Below are 20,745 nucleotides of genomic sequence, written 5' to 3'. Positions count from 1 at the left end.
AATCCTTATTCAAATAAATTATTTAATAATCACAAGGATATTATGGAGATAAGATTTGCAATTTACAGTATGTTAATTACTTAAATAGTTTCGGAGATAATACAAAATTTCCAAAAGACGCAGAAATTCCGCTATTTGACGCCCCGCGCTTTCATTTACGTAGTTCCCGTTCCCGTGTGAATATGGGGATCAAACATAGCCTATGACACTCGCAAATAACATAGTTTTCTATTTAAAAAATCCAAATCGGTCCAGTAGATCCAGAGATTGCCTCCTACAACCACACAAACTTTACCTCTTTTTAATATTAGCATAGAATTCTCTATTTCCCTTGGTTATCGCACCACTCTCGAAGGGCTGGACCGATTTTGCTAAGGGTAGGAGTAAGATAGAGAAGTTATAGAGTAGGGTAGGGTACGTGTAAGGAAGCGTAGGGGTAGGGTAGGTGTAGGGCCGGGGTGGGGTAGGGGTAGGGTAGAGGTACGGGTACGATAGGGAAGTGGTATGGGTATGGGTGGAATAGGGGTAGGAAAGGGATAGGGTACGGGGAGGGTAGGGGTAGGATGAGGGTAGGGTGTAGGTAAGGTAGGGGTTAGGGTAGCGGTAGGTTTGGGGTAGGGTAGGGGTAGGGTAGAGGTAGGGTAGGGGTAGGGTTGGGGTAGTGGTAGGGTAGGGTAGGGGTAGGCAGAAAAATTTATAGTTGGTAGACGTTCTTTACAAACCAATTTTGCGAACGGACCAGACTTAGAAGTTCTAAGGCTCTCGCAAGTTTAGCACATCATTTTTAAACTTGTAAGGTTTCACCGATTTTCACGCGGAGGAAGTCGCGGTCGTCCGCGTGGAAATGTTGTATATTGTATTTCGTCTACGAAACTGAATTTTATGAACTATAGGTTACGTTATATACGTAGGACGTGCCACATGGCTACAGATTCCTTTGACTTTGATATTAACAGAACGAGTTTGCAAAGATATCCTATGATGATTCTATGATAGCACTAGCAGACGTCCGCGACTCCGTTCGTGTGAAGTTTTATTTTTGCAAATCCCGCGGGAAATCTTTACAAATAGTCAACTGAAGTGTCAAAAGTGCTTGTAAATTGAGCCTACTTGAAATAAATGAATTTTGATTTTGATTTTGATTTTAAGGGGCTAAAAAGACCCTAAAAGATATACGAGGTATTTTTAGGGCCCGAGACGTAAGGCGAGGGCCGCCTAAATAGAAACCGAGTTTATAATGGGTTTCGCCCCACGTGTTACACTCTGCTTTTTACTACGATTGCGAGAAAATAAAACAGTTTAGTACAATATTCAATGATTAATTTTAATTGAAAATTAAATGTACACAGTCTCCAATTTTGGATATTAAGGGAGATGCTTTTACCCGGTAACATAATTTCCGACTACTGTGAAGATGAATAATGAGTATGTGAGGTAAACGTAGGAGATAATAGTTAATAAAAAACTCCTTTCGTAAGTGAATCCATTCGTTATTATTTTCTCCATTTATTAAATTTTTCGTAGGTAAGTATTTAAGTAAATGCGTCTCAACTTTGATGGTAACAGATTGAAAATTTCATCCATCTCCCAATTAGGATCACCATTCTCACTAGATGAAGACAAAGAACTTTTTCACTACTCTTGCTCAAAAACATTGTCATATTACCACTCCACGGCGGGGCTAAACAAGCATATTAGCCTCTAAGGGCTAAAGTAATTTTGTTTTTTTAATTATTGTCTGTTACGAGTACTAGCCAAGTACTAGCCTACTTTATAACGAAGGAGTTTTTATTCGTAAATAGAATCATCCGGTAAGGCCCTTCTTCTTCTTCTTTTGGTTATATGGCTCCGCGCGTCAAGCGATTGAGCCAGAGGTAAGGTCCTGACTGTTTGATAAAAATAAAACTTTTAATTGGAATAAAATGCAGCGTTCTTTATTTATTTATTTATTTATTATTTGAACCACCAACAAAATTACATGTATACAGAAAAAACTTAATAAATAGGGTATAGAAACACATATAACTTTACTTAAAGGTAGTCACATCATGCATAAAGTGTAGGTCGTACTAACAATTAAAAATTAAGTGTTAAAAAAAGTTAAAAAAATTAATTAACATAAATTTACACAAATTAAAAACAGAGAAAGAGAAAAAAAAACAACAATATACACTAGGAATTAGTTAAAAAATAAAAGGAAACTGTTAATTTCACAACTAAACTCAAAGGTTATTAATTTTAGTAAGTAACTTAAAGCAAAAGTAAAATAGCCAAACATAAAACATCATCATCATCATCATCATATCAGCCGATGGACGTCCACTGCAGGACATAGGTCTTTTGTAGGGACTTCCAAACATCACGATACTGATCCACCTGCATCCAGCGAATCCCTGCGACTCGCTTGATGTCGTCAGTCCACCTGGTGGGGGGTCGGCCAACACTGCGCTTACTAGTGCGGGGTCGCCATTCTAGCACTTTGGGACCCCAACGTCCATCGGCTCTTCGAACTATGTGCCCCGCCCATTGCCACTTCAGCTTCGCAACTCGTTGAGCTATGTCGGTGACTTTGGTTCTACTGCGGATCTCCTCATTTCTGATTCGATCACGCAGAGATACTCCTAACATAGCTCGTTCCATCGCCCGCTGTGTGACTCTGAGCCTTCTTATGAGGCCCATAGTTAGCGACCAAGTCTCGGAACCATAGGTCATCACTGGCAACACGCACTGTTCGAAGACTTTTGTCTTCAGGCACTGAGGAATTTCGGACGAAAAGATGTCGCGAAGTTTCCCGAATGCAGCCCAGCCGAGTTGGATTCGACGGTTCACCTCTTTCTCGAAATTGGACCTACCTAACTGGATCATATGTCCTAGGTATACGTATTCGTCTACAATTTCGAGTGCAGCGTTCTCAACTATAGGAGCGATACATGAGCATTACACATTATTTTTGTTTTGCCCATGTTCATTTTCAGGCCCACCTGTTGAGAAACGCTGCTGAGGTCATTGACCATGGTACTAAGGTCATCCAGAGTCTGTGCCATGATGACTACATCGTCCGCGAACCGCAGTTGAGTTATGTACTCGCCATTGATGTTGATGCCCAGTCCGCCCCAGTCCAGAAGCTTAAAGACGTCTTCCAATGCGGCGGTAAATAGCTTCGGAGAGATCACATCTCCCTGACGCACTCCTCGCTGCAACTGGATTGGCCTCGTAGTCTGATCCTGAATACGGACTGACATAGTGGCGTTTTCGTACAAGCCCTTCAACGCTTGGATATACCTGTAATCAATTCGGCATCTCTGCAATGACCTTAGCACAGCCCAGGTTTCCACCGAATCGAAGGCTTTCTCATAGTCCACAAACGCTAAGCAAAGTGGCTGGTTATACTCGTGAGTCTTCTGTATAACCTGCCGCAGCGTATGGATGTGGTCTATGGTACTAAAGCCTTTTCGGAAACCGGCTTGTTCGGGAGGCTGGAAGTCGTCAAACCTATTAGCGAGACGATTCGTAATGACTCTCGAGAACAATTTGTAAACATGGCTTAGCAGCGAGATGGGTCTGTAATTCTTCAGCAAGGTGTTGTCACCTTTTTTGAAGAACAGAACCACCACGCTCCTATGCCACGCCTCAGGCGTCGTGCCCTCGTGAATGACGGAATTGAACAATCGCTGAAGGACTTTAAGTATCGGTTTTCCACCCGCTTTCAGGAGTTCTGCTGTGATTCCGTCCTCACCTGGCGCCTTATTGTTCTTCAGGTGTTTGAGAGCCACACTAATCTCGTATAGGCTGACGTCCGGGATATCTTTGGTATAGTGTCGGGTCAACTTGGCTCTGGGGTCCTTAGCCAAGTTGTTAACAGGCTGCTGAGTAGTCGTGTATAGCTGTCCATAGAACTTCTCGACCTCACTTAATAACTCGGACTTGGAAGAAATCAGATTACCGTGCTCGGTCTTCAAACGCGTCAGCTGCCTCTGTCCAATAGACAGATCTCTGGCGAAAACTTTTGAGCCTCGATTGTTTTCAATCGCATTTTTAATACGCTCGGTATTGAAGTTTCGCAAGTCGCTGGTTTGCGACTTAGAGATCTGTCTACTGATTTGTCGGTATTTTGACGCATCTGCTGAAGACTGCAATCTCATTTCTTGCCTCTCTTCCATGAGTTTAAGTGTATGGTCTGAGAACTTTTTGGTTATTTTCGTACGGTGGGTCTTATAGAACTTAGACCCAACGGAATGGACAGTTTCCACGAACCTGTTGTTCAGATCGTCCACAGTTTCGCAATTTGCTAGGCAATCAAAGCGGTTCTGCAGTTCTAGTTGAAAGGACTCGGGGTTTTGGATATGGGCACGAGTAGGTCGGAGCGTAGACTTCACCAGTCGATACCGTTCCAGCTGAACGTTGATATTCAATGTGCCTCTAACCATTCGGTGATCGCTACTGGTTTTCACCCTATGGATCACAGAAACATCGTTGAATATTTGCCGTCTGGTAGACAAGATGAAGTCAATCTCATTTTTCGTGGAACCATCGGGGCTCATCCAGGTCCATTTCCTGTGTGGTGGCTTCTTAAAAATGAAAATAAAATTAATTACTTGATATTTTTCAATGAATTTACTGTGAATTTGTGACCGTAATTTTACATGTTTCGCAACATTATTATGTCTTCATCTAGTGAGAATGGTGACCCTAATTTGGAGATGGATCAAAAAAGAGAAAATTAAACACCTACTTACGAAAAATTTTGTAAGTGGAGAAAAGAACAACTAGTGCATTCTTACTTACAACTTTCGCATGGTGTTTTTTATACAACTATCTAACATGTTTACCCCTTATACAGTCATACTCATTATTCAACGTTACTGTAGTCGGAAATTAAGTTACCGGGTAAAAGCATCTCCCCGAAACATCCAAAGTTGTAGCATTTTGTACCTACATTTTAATTTTCAAATAAAATAAAACATTGAATACTGTACCGAGTTATTTTATTTTCTCGCAATCGTAGTGAAAAGTATTGTGTAACACGCGGGGCTAAGCCCATTATAAACTCGGTTTCTAAAAAATACCTCGCCCTAACAAATACCTCGTTTAAAATGGTTTTTTTTAGCCCCTTGTATAACAATCTACTATTACCTACCTACTTTGCCCAAGTGTGAAGTCACCAAACGGCAAACACCATGAATGTAGTAAGATTCATACTATGTATGTATGTATCAGTTTCATAAAGACTTTATACAAATACCTCCTTTTTATAATAATTTATGTAATGTTAACACCATCCATAATCTGGGAATTTGTAACATTTATGTACCTAGTACAGGAACAGGGTACCAACTACCAGGATACCAGGATACCAGGGTAACAGGAATAATAAAGCTTCAGTTTTAATATGCAATTGCAACAATATTTATTTTAATGAATGTTGATAAAGTCTGAGCCTGAGCCGAAAAAAAGATACGCCCGCGTGGAGAAGCCGCAGCTTTCTAGTACCTACCTATCAGTTACTAGCTACGAATATTTGGTACATCATTCGGTCTTAAGTATTATCACAATTATTATTCTTAGCATAGTACTTACTTACTCGTAACATAAGTTTCTTAACTAATTCAGCACCAACGAGCACCAAGTGTTTTCAAATTATTCTATTAATACCTATACTAAGTATTATATAAATATTTATCTACTTAACTAGGTACTAACTAATAACACTTTGAACAAATATTGCACGGAAAGAACAACTGCGACTATTTTATCTTCCCCTAATTTGTTTTTATTATTTGTTAAGTACATGCGCTCGATGTTCCATTCTGTCTTTGGTAGAGGTAGGTATATTGTGTTTAACTTTGAAATAATAATAATTAGGCGTAGGTAGATACCACATTCCGTTAACGGTGACGTCACAATCAGGATCCTACATTTTCCTCAAGTTACCTTATATCCATCCCGTCCATCTTTGTTTCTAACGCAGTACACCTAATAAAGTTAGGAAAGAGCAATGCAAGAATATATACAAGAAATTATAGCCCAGTCAAGTTATTACCTAAAATATATAATGTAAAGCAAAATCAATTCCCATGAAGCTGAAAGTTGGTTAATTTGTTTAAAACATAATCATAAATAAATTTTAAAAGTCCTCGTCGTTCCGGTACCTAGAAAAAAAACTAAAGGTCAAAGTTGAAAAAGACGTTGTTTTGTGGACAATAAACGTTTTTACCCAATTGTCAGCTTTTGGGAATGAATGTACCCTCAAATGTTTAAACTGATCGGACAATTACTCTTTATTGAACTGGAGCGCTGATGCGGATGATGCGGATGATGACGCAAGACCTGCAGGCGTGATGACGTCACCGTTCGGTACGCGGAAGCGCTACTTCACTTAATAAATATAATTGATATCTTAAACATCGCAGCTCGCCGTCGACTCGTTAACTAACAAATAATGATATACATTACAGATACACGCACACCTACACGTAAACTTTAAATAAAATCAACAACAACTGTAACGAATAATTTAAATAACTTTCTGCGGCTCGTCCTCCCCTGCGGCTCGTCCTCTCCTGCGGCTCGTCCTCCCCTGCGGCTCGTCCTCCCCTGCGGCTCGTCCTCTCCTGCGGCTCGTCCTCCCCTGCGGCTCGTCCTCCCCTGCGGCTCGTCCTCCCCTGCGGCTCGTCCTCCCCTGCGGCTCGTCCTCCCCTGCGGCTCGTCCTCCCCTGCGGCTCGTCCTCCCCTGCGGCTCGTCCTCTCCTTTGGTTCGTCTTCCCCTGCTCGTCATGAGTAGATTGTCATCAGGATCATCTGTGAGCAGACATGAGACAAACGGCTGTGACTACGACGAGAACGATGTCATTTTGTATGTTTAGCATCCTTTCTATTAAACTTGCCTGTCTGATTGTCTATTTACGATAAGCTCGAAAACTACTGAAGAAAAAACCAATACTTTACCATTATCAGGAGAGTAACAGGGATAATGACAGTTTTTTAAATTGTATATAAATACTTATTACTACCTACTTTGTGATTTATACCTCTTTTCTCGATGCGTTAACGATTAACAAACTAAGTAGTAGTTAGCTAAGCATTGTTGATTAGTAATTAGTTAATGTTGTTTCTCTTTAGTTAATAAGATGATATGCTCATTGCTGCATATGTATACCTACTATAGGTAAAGAGGTCAAGTTTGTGGTGTTGTCCCCGTATTCTCAGTGAGTGGATCCATGCGGGTGAAACCGCGGGATTTTAGCTAGTTTAGTATATTTGTTTATTTTCAGCCAATTCAAAATTTTTCAATTTTGAGGTATTGGTTACCTCAAAATTGAATTGGTTTGGTACCTACTATGTAGGCAGGTAGGTAAGATACGAGTTACTATCTGATAATTGGAAACAATCATATTGAGGGCTCAAAGTTTTAGTAAATAAATCATACGAGTAGTGAGGATATTTACGAGTGCGGCGCACCTCTTCCAGCGACAGCGGGTTCGACTTGAGCTTCGAGTCCAGGCTGCGGAACCGCTCTGTAACAGGACGGAGCGTTAGTGTGCGGGCGAGCGAGCCGAGCACGGCACAGCACGGCGCCACGTACCGTGCGCCAGGTGCAGCCGCGCCAGCGCCACCATGCACGCGTCGGCGTCCAGCGCGGCGCCGCGCGCGTAGCGCAGCACCAGCGCCTCCAGCACCTTGTTGGACGCGCTCGCGCCGCACGCCGCCAGCAGCTCGCGCAGCCGGTACGAGCTCAGCCGGCGCCGCGCGCCCAGCGAGCGCAGCGCCGCGCGCCACAGCGCCAGCCGCGCCGCCAGCGCCGCCAGCTCGCCCGCGCGCGCGCGCCCGCCCAGCGCGCCGTCGCACAGCGCCACCAGCGCGCGGCACAGCTCGGCCGACGGCCGCGCCGGCAGCACGCGCCGCCACACACGCCGCAGCCGCGCGCGCAGCGCCGCCGCGTCCAGCTCGCGCGCCGCGTCCGCGCCCGCCAGCGCCGCCGCCGCCGCGCGCACCGCCGGCTCCGCCGCGCCCGCCGCGTCCGGCGCCTGCAGCGCGTTGTCGTCGTTCAGCTCCCACACGTCGGTGCGCTCGTCCGTCAGCACGCGCAGCAGGAAGGCGGCCTCGGCGTGCGCGCGGTGCGCGTGCGGCACCACCAGGTACTGCCCCGGCGGCAGCGTGAAGAACGTGGCCACCTCCGGCGCGCGCGAGCAGTGCGTCACGTCCAGCGCGCGCTGTGGCGGGCGCGCGCGGCGCGGCGCGGCGTCGTCGGCCAGCGCGTACACGGCGAACCCCACGCCCAGCGGCCGGCGCGCGCGCTCCTGCGCCACCGACACCACCACGTGGCACGGGCCGTCGGCGGGCGGCACGCGCAGCACGAAGTGCGGGTTGGCGTGCGCCGTGGGCGCGCCCGGCGGCCCGCCCGCGCTCACGCCGCGCCGCCAGCGCCGCCGCGCCAGCACGGCGCGCCACGGCCGCTTGGCGTGCAGCGCGGGCTCGCGCAACCAGTCGTCCGGCCCCACGTGCGCCAGCTCGAGCCGCGCGAAGGCGCGCGCGAAGTCGCCCAGCGGCATCCAGAAGGTGCCGGGCGCGGCAGCGCGGCGCTCGAGCAGCTCGCGGTCGGCGGCGGGCAGCGCGCGCCGCTGCGGCGAGTCGCGCGCCCAGGCGCCCGTCCACTCGCCGCGGGCGCCGGGCGCGCGCAGGCGCAGCAGCACGGCGCAGTCGTCGGGCGCGCCGCGCACGCGTGCCAGCCCCGTCACGCAGTAGGCCTGGCGCGCCAGCAGCCCGCCCCCGTCCGCCGCCGCGCCCGCCAGCAACAGCGTGGAGCGCGGCACGGCCGCCAGCAGCACCTGCAGCACTAGCGGATACAGGGGGGGGGGGGGGGCTAGGGGGCTCTAGCCCCCCACAAAATTATCTAAGTCCTCCCGTGAAAAATCTTTAAATAAAATTATGATAGGTACCTCTCGTACTCGTATTTTTTTCAAATGTTAAGTTTTTAAACTCGAAAAACATACATACAGCCGAACGTAGAACCTCCTCCTTTTTGGAAGTCGGTTAAAAACTAAAAATATGCCCGTGTTTCAGTGACCGGCAGAACCCCATTATTAGCGCAATATTTAGTTGAATAAATATTTGCCCAGACTTCAAAAGTCGCAGTCTTTCTTAGAAAATTTCCTATTATTTTCGAATCTTTTGTCAAATTGGAAATATCTTAAATAGTTTTTGAGTTACAAGTAAAAAACCGAATCCTTTTTTTATTTTTAGTTAATTGATTATAACTTTGCAATTTTTGCGAGCGGGCCTTCAATTTTTTCTAAAACTATCTACATTCAATTTCGAATCTCCTCAATCATTTTTATAGGAGACGGAGAACTTTTGTTCTACTAAAGAGCACATGATAACCAGTGAAGTCCGTGAGACAGATTGACCTGTTGTCGGCTGTATGTTCAACCCACAGAGTGACTTGGTTATTTATCACGCTGCTCTAAGCAAGCACAATATACAACTTAATCGGCAATCTATAGAAATCACTATAATTTTTCGAGTTACATACATACATTTTATATCCATAATGTAGAAGTGCATAATATACTTAGCTCCTCTATGTACAATAAGTCCGCCACATTAAATTTCAAGTGACGTCACTTTTAGTTTCGAGTTATTCCCAGCAAGCCCATTACAATATGATACCCATATTCTAGCTAAGCATAAAAAACTTAGTCTGCCATGTTTAGAAAGCCGCCATATTGGATTTAGAGTAACGTGGCATTAATTTTCGAGTTACACTTAGCAAGCCCTTTCATTTGATATCCATATTGCAGAAATTCATAAAATACTTAGCCCGCATTGTGAAAGAAGTCCACTATATTGAATTTGAAAAGTGACGTTAATTTTATTTTCGAGCTTCTCTAAACTAAATACTAAGTTGATTAAAGCTTGTGCTAAAAATCTAGCGTTACCTCTGACTCATATAATCAATAATTCAATTTTACAGGGTGAATTTCCATCCCAACTCAAATATTCAATTATTAAGCCAGTGCATAAAAAAGGCTCTTTAAAAGAACTTAACAACTATAGACCTATAACTCTTATACCCATCATTGCCAAAGTTTTTGAAAAAGTGATGTATAAAAGAATATATGAATTCATTTTGAAACATAAATTACTAAATCCCCAGCAATTTGGGTTTTTGAGAAATAGTTCAACGTCACTCGCTTGTTTTACTCTGACAAAATTAATTACTGAAAGTTTGAACAATAACATTCCAATAGCTTGTATCTTCTTGGATATGTCTAAAGCATTTGATCTCGTCTGTCACAAAACGTTATTAAATAAGCTTTTTAGGTATGGTATAAGAGGTAATGCTCATCAATGGTTTCAAAGCTATTTAAGTAATAGACAACAGTGTGTTCAAATATACAAAATCTGTGGCAATGTGAGAAAATGTTATAAATCTAATTATCAGATAAACAAGTATGGTGTACCACAGGGAAGTATACTAGGGCCACTATTATTTCTATTATATGTTAATGACTTGTCTGACGCAGTGGGATGTAAACTTGTTCAGTTTGCGGATGATACAACTCTAATAATACAATGCAAGAATAAACATACTTTTGAACAGGAAGTCAATGACAGTTTAAAAAATATTGTTGATTGGTTGAGTCAAAATAACTTATCATTAAACATTAGTAAGACTAAATACATGCAATTTCTGACATATAATAGTTCACCCATAAACATTAATATCAAATGCAATAATATGAGTATTGAACAGGTAGATCACACTATATTTCTAGGAGTAGTATTAGATACATTTTGTAATTGGAAACAGCACATTAACTACTTATGTAATAAATTGGACAGATTTGTGTATGTTCTGTATAAACTTAAAAGGGTTACTTCAAAAGAGGCAGCACTCAATGCTTACCATGGATATGTCTCCTCTCTCTTACGCTACGGACTTATCTTATGGGGCAATTCGGTTGATTTCATAAAAGTCTTTAGAATCCAGAAAAAATGTATACGGTGTATATGTGGAGCAGATCCTCTACAGTCATGTAAACCATTGTTTAAAAGTGAGAAGATTCTTCCTTTGCCATGCCTTTATATTCTGGAGCTCTCTGTCTTTGTCCATAAACATAGAAATAATTTCTTTAATATGGAAGACATTATGGCACGTTCTAACAGATACAAAAATAAACTTGTAGTGCCAAGGCAGAGAGTAAATATATTTAAAAATAACACATATTGTATGGCCATACGGATATACAACCATATTCCAGAGAGTTTGAAAAGGTTAGATGCTATGCAATTCAAAGGAAGAATGGTTAAAATACTCTTAAATAAGGGATATTACACAGTAGCAGAGTTCCTTAATGACAAATTATTTTATATTAATAACATGTAAATGTATACTTAATGTTTTGACAATATTACTTTGGTTTAATTTTATTTTATTATGTTTGTTATATGACTTTAATTTATGAAATGACATTATAAATGATTGACAGTTCTAATATTAGTAAATAAAAATTATAATAATGTACTCGGCTTGCACGCCTATGAGGCAGATTGTGTAGGAACATTAAAATGTAACAATATCTGTATATGACCACATTCTGGCAATAAATGATTTATGATTTATGATTTAAGCAAGCCCTTTCATTTGATACCTACAATATTGGAGTACCTACTTACATAAAAAATTTAGTCCGCCATGTATTACAAGATTGGATTTACAGTGACATCCTTTCCTTGTGGACTACAGAACCCTAAAAAGAGCTAGAAGTCTCGAGTCTTTTGAAACATAAGCTAAATGTGATAATTCAATCTACGAAAGCCTACACGTGTGTAGCCCGACCGACACACGGGTCAAGCCCCCAAATCAAAATCCTGGATCCGCCACTGACCTGCAGCAGCAGCGCGCGCGGCTGGCGCGGCGGCGCGAAGGACTGCACCGCGGCGCCCGTGAGCGCCCGCAGCGCGTCGGCAGCGTCGCCGGCGCGCAGGCGCGCGTAGCCGCCGAGCAGCTTGGCGTACGCCTTCTCGAGCAGCGGCAGCGTGAAGTCGTCGGGCGCGCCGCGGCTGGCCAGCAGGCGCGCGCCGCGGGCGGGCAGCCGGTCGTCCACGAGCACGTCGCGCCACTCGCCGAACACCCAGAAGCGGAAGCGGAAGCGGCCGCGGTAGCCGGCGGCGGCGCGGAAGCTCTGCGGCTGGGCCACGCGCGCCAGCAGCGCGGGCGTGAGCGCCAGCGCGGCGGCGGCGCGGCACAGCGCGGCGTCGCCCGCCTCGCCCGGCGCCACGCGCCAGCGCGCCGCCTGCTCGCCGCCCGCGCCCGAGTCGCCCAGGAAGCGCGGGCGCGCGCACAGCTCCTGCGACAGCGACGAGTGAGGCCCGCGGTAATAATAGGTGTATACACTATACAGGTTATCCCGTAAATAATACTGATCTTCACTCTGGCCTGGGCGTTCTATTAGCTAGCCAATTCAATCCGATAGGATTCATTTGGGAGCTAGTTTAGCTAAATAACAATTTTTGTTAACAATACAACAACAAAAAGATTGGTGTCCAGGGCCGCGAGCTCGGCGGTGCCCACAGGCGCCCACGGCTGTGCTGGGGTGCCCACAGGCGCCCACGGCTGGCTGGCCGGGCGACACTCACGTGCGGGCGCAGCCAGCGCGTGCGGCGCTCGCACAGGCCGGCGGCGGCGACGGGGAACTCGGGGTCCTCCCACAGCGCGGGGGCGGGCGAGCCGCCCGAGCTGCGGACAACAACACGTTCGAGTTCAACCGTTCGCACTGCCAGCTGCCGCCGCCCCTGCCGACGCCCGCCTCACCTGCTGAGCGACGAGCGCCGCTCGGCGTCGCGCGGCGCGCCTCCGCCGTCTGCAACATTATTCAATGTTCCACAGCTCTGTCGACATCTCGCAACTACCGGACATTCCTTTCTCTCTCGACTTATAATGAATTCCGCACACGAGGTCGCGGACCTTCGCTAGCTCCTTAAGAAGCGTGAAAATGAGCGCGCTCTAATGAGTTGACGAAGGTGCGCGACGTGCGTGAAGCGGCGCGAACGCTCGCGTAACGGTCGCGCCGGCGCCGCCGCGGGCTGGCTGCGCTGCGCTGCGCTGCCGGCAGCCGTTCCCATTGTCAGCGGTTCCCACTGCCGCCGCCGCCGCCGCCGACACAAAGGGCGATTGTGTCGGGTCAAGGTGAGCAGCGGGAAAGGGGACAAATTCACCGATGACTACACTTAATACATAAGCCATGCTGGATGTGCACTGTTTATCAACAAAAAATTAAGGTATAAATTGGTAGTCATTACACACCTAATAATAATTTAACTTGTACTTAATTTGATGAAAATAAATTTGAAAAGCGTTCTAAGCTTCTAAGCTAATAATATACTTTATAACAACGACCTTTTTATAACACACTATCGGACGCCCGCGACTTCGTCCGCGTAAAAATCGATGTCAACTTTCAACCCCTATTTCACATTCTATTTTGCAAGTTTTATAACTTATACCTAATAAATAGTCCACTTATCATTTTACATTTACAAATGTACCTAGAAAAATTAACAACTTTCCGTACAAATTTTCTACCCCTACTTCACCCATTTCTGATTTTGTTTTTGCGACAAAAAGTATCCTATTATCCTTCTACGTATTATGGTCTCAAATCGTCTTAAGTATCATTTCAATTCATTCTGTAGTTTCAGCGTGATGCCCGGTCAAAAAAAAGGCAAACAGACAGACAAAAAATAGAAAATAGGCTTCATTTTCGATCTCCTACCTCTACCCTACTCCTACCCTACCCGTACCCTAACTATATCCTACCCCTACCCTACCCGTACCCTACCCTACCCGTAATCTTCCCTTTCCCTACCCCTAGGATAGGGGTAGGCCCTACCCCTACCCTACCCCTAACCTAGGCATACACTCCCCTACCCTGCCCTACCCCACCCTACCTCTACCCTACCTTTACCCCTACCCTACCCTTACACAACCCTTACCCTACCTGTACCCTACCCTACCCTACCCTATACCTTCCCTACCTTACCCCTACCCTTAGTAAAATCGGTCCAGCCCTATGAGCGTGGTGCGATGACAAAGGAAAATAGAGACTTCTATGCTAAAATTATAATCTTTGGATCTACTGGACCGATTTGAAAGATTGATTTACCAATAGAAAGCTACGTTATTTGCGAGTGTCATAGGCTATGTTTGATTCCCATATTCACACAGGAACGGGAACTACGTAATTGCAAGCGTGGGGCGTCATGTAGCGGAATTTCTGCGTCTTTTAGAAATTTTGCAGAAGAAGAAGAAGAAATACTTTATTGCACACAAAAATACAATTATAAATTGAAACATTAGAAAACATAAATTAAACTTAGCATGCAAAGGCGGCCTTATTACTATACTTTGTATTATCTCCGAACCTATTTAACTAATTAACATACTATAAAGAGCAAATTATATCTCCATAATATCCTTGTGATTATTAATTTGATAAGGATTTAAGTTAAGTAGCAAAAATAATGACGCAAACCTAAGTATATAAAATTAATAATTTTTAAAACACAAAAGGTACTATATCTACTAATATATAGAAGATAGGTAGATGGTGTCCCGGACTTTTTTGTAGACCTTTTTAAGATACATAAAGCCTCTATACATTAATTTCAATTTTACACAATGGTTAAGGCAGCGCATGCGAATAAGTCTGCTTAAGAGGATTTTCGGTCCGACCTGTATGACAAAAACTGTACATACTAATATAAAATATAGCCTATAGCACTCCCCGATAATGTAGCATTCTACTGGTGAAAGAATTTTTGAAATCGGACCAGTAGTTCCGAAGATTACCCCATTTAAAAAATGTGACAAACTTACAAACTTACAAACTTTACCTCTTTATATATTAGTATAGAGTATAGATATAGATTTGCTCGTAAAGTATCGCTTATTTCAGCAATTTCAATATCATAATGTATCTCATTACGCACATGTGCCGTAATGTAATATGAAACCTTTATCATTCGCCTAAAAACGAACGGTACTTTTTTAAATCTAGGCAAAGAGTTTTTATGTCAGAAAAGTGCTCAACATTTTATGAATAAAATTACCTTTGTGAGATAATTTAATTCTTTCCTTAGACCATTTTCATTTCAATAATTTTGACAATAAATGACAACCATTTATCTGTATCTAACAGAAAAACAAAAATATTAATTTACTTTATTAGTAACTATGTAGTAGCGGACGCCCGCGACTTCGTCCGCGTAAAAATTTATGTAAACTTCTATACCCCTACCTTACCCTGCTCGTAAACCTATCCTACGCTACCCTACCCTACCCCTACCTTACTCCTACCCTACCGCTAACGCTAACCCTACCCTTCCCCCACCTTACCCCTACCCTAACCCTACCCGTAACCTATCCATACCCTATCCTACCCTACCGCTAACCCTAACCCTTCCCTACCCCTAACTTACCCCTACCCTACCCGTACCCTACCCCCTACCCTACCTTACCCTACCCTACCCCTATCCTACTCCTCCCCTACCCTATACGTTCCATATCCTTCCCCTACCTCTACCTTGCCCCTACCCTACACTATCCCTACCTTATCCGTACCCTACCCTACCCTACCCTACACTTTCCCTAAATTACCCCTACCCTACCTCTATCCTACCCCTTTCCTACCCCTATCCTATCCCTTCAGTAAAATTGGTCCAGCCTTTTGTGTGTGGTGCAATGACCAAAAGACTATAATTTCCCAAGCGACTTCTATGCTAATACTATAAAGAGGTAAAGTTTGTGTGGTTGTCGGTGGTAATCTCTGGATCTACTGGACCGATTTGGAAAATTCTTTTACTAATAGAAAGCCACATTATTTGCGAGTGTCATATTCACACGGGAACGGGAACCACGTAATTGAAGCCGCGGGGTGTCATATAGCGGCATTTCTGCGACTTTCAGAAATTTTGCATTATCTCCGAAACTATATAACTAATTAATATACTGTAAAGGGCAAATCTTATCTCTATAATATTTTTTTGATTATTAAATAATTTATTTTGATAAGGATTTAACTTTAGTTGTGTAAATAATGACGTAAACCTTAGTTTAAAATTTAAATAATTTATTAAAGTACTAAAGGTACTATATCTGCTAAAATATAAAAGATAGATATATGGTGTCGCGGATTTTTTTGTAGAACTTTTAAAGGTTCAAAAAGCCTCCATACATTTATTTCAGTTATACGCAATGGTTGAGGCAGCGCATGCGAATAAGTAAGTTTTCGGTCCGACCTGTAAGAGAAAACCCGCGATAACTCAGTAGCACTCCCCGATAACGTAGCATTCTACTGGTGAAAGAATTTTTAAAATCGGACCAGTAGTTCCGAAGATTACCCCATTTCAAAGAATTGTTACAAACTTACAAACTTTACCTCTTTATAATATTAGTATAGATAAAATTAGTAATCATGGATATTTTTGGTGCATTAGCCTAAAAAAACGCCGGCACTTCGCTATCATGAGGAAAACAGGCAAAGATGCAAATGAATCGCAAATCCTACTAATATTACAAATGCGAAAGTTGCTATGGATGTTTGTATGGATGATTGTATGGATGTTTGTATGGATGATTGTATGGATGTTTGTTTGGATTTTTGTTACTCTATGGTTCCCGAGGGATTTTTGAAAAACTAAATTTCACTCGGATGAAATCGCGGGCGTCCGCTAGTGTGTTATAAAACGTCGTACATACGTGCGTTTTGGTAATAATTACAGCCTTTGCTTCCTTACTGTAGCTCTCGCCTTCGGCTCAAACTTGCAATATCTCCTCGGCTGTAGTTTTCAACTTACGGCACTTATATCAAAACTAGCGGACGCCCGCGACTTCGTCCGCGTTCAATTTACTTTTTCACAAATCCCTCAGAACTATGGTTTTTTCCGGGATTAGGGAAGTAGCCTATATGTTACTCCCGAGTAAAATCTATTTCCATTCCAAATTTCAGCCAAATCGATTCAGTAGTTGCGGCGTTAAAGAGTAACAAACATCCATACAAACTTTCGCGTTTATAATATTAGTAGGATGTAATATTGAATAACATTTAATAAAAAAACAATAGGTATATAATTTAAAATAAGTTATAAAATGCCATGGGTTCTTCATTTCTGATTTGTGTGTAACCACAACCAGTGCACGTCGAGTATGGCTTCAGTACAGCTGTGTATCGTCTCGTGTTCGACAACCCGGTCCCGGCCCGGTCGATGGCTCTGTCATTGGGATCGCAGACCTCTCGAACATTAACACGAGGGACAGAAAACTAAGTATTTATCGGAGTCGGTTACAAGTGAAGATACTTGACGCTTTCGCCGGCGCCCGCGTCACGCTCACGCGCGCCCCGAGCGAGCCAATGTCGCGATGTTTGGACAGCGGCCGGCGGCGGGGCCGAGCAGCTGAGCAAACGCGAGAGTGATTCGTTAGGTCCGAGAGCGAGCGAGATTTTATCACAAGCGGAATGTTGCACAGCACTGAGCGGCACTCACTGGCGCACGGGTCGGCGGGGCGCGGCCGCATGAACTTCTTCATGGTGCGGTGCGGCTCAGCGGCGCGCCGTCAGCCCATGCCTCGCGCCGCCTCCTGCAACACACGGCGCGCAGGCGCAGGCTGCAGCAGACTGCCGCCGAGGAAGTTCATTACCGCGAGCGGCGGCGCTCGAGCGTGAGCAGTGAAAGTTAAGCCGCCGCGGTACTCGCACTTCGCAGCCGCTGGTGAATTATTGATCAGTTCAGAGTCAATCCGCAGTGGCGTGCACAAGGTTTATAACTTTGGCAGGCACTATATCTACGTAGGTACAAATTGAGCGAAATGGAAAACTCCTCCAATACAGATTCGTAATGAGTCCTGAGGCCTTGCATGCGAACGACTTATATCTCGTGAACAGGCGGCGGAGTTGTCCTAGTCTTATATCTATTGGTTGACATTTTTATATTTCTCTTCACTAACATCTCGTTGGTCGCATGTCAGGCCTACTGAGGGTGGGCAGTGCATGTTGTCACTAGTTGGTTTCTTTAAGTAGAAAGAACTTGTATTTACCTCTTTAGTAAATAAATAAGTTCGCTTCCATCTTAGACTGCATCGTCACTTCACATAAGGTGAGATTGAGATCGCAGTCAAAGGCTAACTTAGTATTGAATATTCAAAAAAATAGGTTTGAAAGAAAGAAAGAAAGAAAATAAGTTTATTCAAATCTAAGAGCTACAGACAGTCAGTACCCTTTGGACACACAATGTATTTACCTCCGTACTTATTGTAAGTAAACAAGAGCAAATCTATGTCATAGAACGTAATTAAAAGGGATGATCTGTTCGTACGGAAGTGTGTCACGATCACGAGGCAAGAGGTGAGACCGTGAGACACTCGTCACATGCATTGTGGTAGGTGGTAATTGGCATAGCCCCGTAAAGCAGAAATTGCCTTTTGTGCGAAGCACTGTCGTTAGCGAGACTGACGAACGCGCAGCGCGTGTACGATGTTTTAACTATAAAGTTATAGGCATTCGCTCACCTAGATCTAGATACTTAATGTCTTAGTCGCTGACGCAGGCTAACATCAGCGCGCCCCGTCTCTCTTTACAATATGTTCCATGTAAATGTGACCGTACAGAGAGCCAGTGTTCACACCGCGCTCGCGACGCTGGCAGACGGAACAAATCCAACGAACGTTACGCCGACACTCAGACACTCGCGCCTACAATGGAGCGGTAACACTGCGTGCACTACATGTAGGGAGGCGTGACCCGGTGACACCGTCAGCACTCGGCCGGCGCGTACCGTTGTGCGGCGCGGGACGGGGGGCGTGTGTGCGTGCGGCGCGCGCGCCTCGCCAGCCGTCACTGCGCCCGCCGCCCGCCTGCGCGCGCGCAGCCTACTTCCTGCAGCACGCACGCGGGCGCATTTGCATGCGTCGCTCGTGCGCGCGCTACACACATGGTGGCTGATGACTTCACTCCGCGAGCGCCGGCACGACGAGCTCGCTCGTGTCGACGATCCGTGGCCGCGACCAACGATATGACACATTTCTCATTATAAAGTTTATTAATTCAGATGTTACCTTCAATCTTGGAGAAAAGAAAAGAAGGCCAGTTCATAAGCGGCAAAGTAATGGATCATCATCATTATCAACCCATGTGCGGCTCACTGCTGAGCTCGAGTCTCCTCTCAGAATGAGAGGGGTTAGGTCAATAGTCCACCACGCTGGCCCAATGCGGATTGGCAAACTTCACACACGCAGAGAATTAAGAAAATTCTCTGGTATGCAGGTTTCCTCACGATGTTTTTAAAATGCACATAACTGAAAAAATGTAAGTGCATACCCCTGTGCGGATTCGAACCCACACCCTCCGGAATTGGAGGCAGAGGTCATATCCACTGGGCTATCACGGCTCAGATAGAGAATAAAAGTAGTTTTTCCATGAGTACTGATTTACCCCACCGAGCGGGTAACGGGTGTTTGTCAGACTTGGTCACCGTTACGTTACGTAAGTGTTCTGTGTACAGCGTGTGCCACACTTGGGCCTGCCAGTACTGCCTATCTCACACAGTACGACAAACTGAGGTCAACTAATTAGGTAGGAAAACCAACGGAGAACGAACTTTCGACATAGATTTATTTTTATTATAGCGGACGCCCGCGACTTCGTGCGGTAAAACCCTACATACACGTACCCCTACCCTAATCCTACCCTACCCTTACTTTACCCGTACCCTACTACGCGACGGCGACGGAACTGTTTCACTGTTCTGCTCCTATTGATTGTAGCGTAATGAAAAGTATACTATAACCTGCCCAGGAGTATGAAGAATAATTGTACCAAGTTTCGTTAAAATTCGTCGAGTAGTTTTTGTTTCTATAAAGAACATACAGACAGACAGACAGACAAAAATTTTACTGATTGCATTTTTGGCATCAGTATCGACCACTAATCACCCCCTGATAGTTATTTTGGAAATATATTTCATGTACAGAATTGACCTCTCTACAGATTTATTATAAGTATAGATTAAAAAAAATGCAAAAAGAAACTAAGCTAAGTTATAAATTCCTAGTATTAAATTTTTAGTTTCAGTAGTAGGTACGGAGATTGAGGGGAGGAAAATAATGAATAACTTGATACCTACTTAAATAAGTTCGTAGAGTTTTTATATAAAATATTTATTAGAACAAAAACCAACAAATACAATATGATGTACCTTGTAGGTATTCTGGTGCTGTTTACGATCTCTCTCTCACCTTTCAATCAATCAATCAATTTATGTATTTGCAGATACATGCATTATATATACCTACCTACAGGTGGTCGGTAGATGTATTAGTAGGTACATTCAACCAGTTGGTTGATGCCGTTCTGCCAAAACTGCTCCGTCTGTTGTCGAAGTAGTCGTTGAGTCATCTTTGAGGTGCTCTTGGTGGTCGACGGTAACACTAGCACCTCATTCAGTGTCGGATCAAGGATCCTTGACGTCCTGAGCCCTCCCCTGTATCCTTAAGCGAATTACAAAAACATTACATACCGTAGATATAAATAAATAATGTAACAAATAAGATCAATTTAAAGGCACAGATTTTGAAATAGCTTTAACTTTAATGTGCCCATTTTTCTCTCGCTCGGTCATCTCCGGTGCCCCCCAGACGGGAACGGAATTAGCATGCAATTTCGAGTTCTAATTACGTTTTTATGAATTTGG

General features: G+C 44.4%; 1 protein-coding gene across 7 annotated transcripts; it reads right to left on the bottom strand.

Moving 5' to 3' along the window:
* Positions 1-5,382: 5,382 nt before the first annotated feature.
* On the bottom strand, positions 5,383-19,066 carry LOC112052254 (calpain-A-like). Of its 7 annotated transcripts, none has more exons than XM_052887572.1 (8): positions 18,566-18,951; positions 17,545-17,638; positions 12,815-12,863; positions 12,640-12,739; positions 11,889-12,350; positions 7,583-8,825; positions 7,446-7,514; positions 5,383-6,798 (listed from the first exon to the last, which is right to left on the bottom strand). In XM_052887572.1, the coding sequence occupies exons 2-8, from the start codon at positions 17,585-17,587 to the stop codon at positions 6,515-6,517; spliced, it is 2,250 nt and encodes a 749-aa protein (XP_052743532.1). In that variant the 5' UTR covers positions 17,588-17,638; positions 18,566-18,951; the 3' UTR covers positions 5,383-6,514. The 7 variants fall into 7 exon arrangements, with proteins under 7 accessions (XP_052743532.1, XP_052743531.1, XP_052743534.1 ...); XM_052887571.1 differs by having other exon boundaries at positions 17,545-17,766; positions 18,566-18,944; XM_052887576.1 differs by having other exon boundaries at positions 6,622-6,798; positions 7,459-7,514; positions 17,545-17,766; positions 18,566-18,966.
* Between the last annotated feature and the right edge of the window lie 1,679 nt (positions 19,067-20,745).

This window comes from Bicyclus anynana, chromosome 19, assembly GCF_947172395.1.
Source record: "Bicyclus anynana chromosome 19, ilBicAnyn1.1, whole genome shotgun sequence".
NCBI classification, from domain to species: domain Eukaryota; kingdom Metazoa; phylum Arthropoda; class Insecta; order Lepidoptera; family Nymphalidae; genus Bicyclus; species Bicyclus anynana.
The sequence above is the reverse complement of the archived record's forward strand: the minus strand, read 5'-3'. Positions and strand labels throughout refer to the sequence as shown.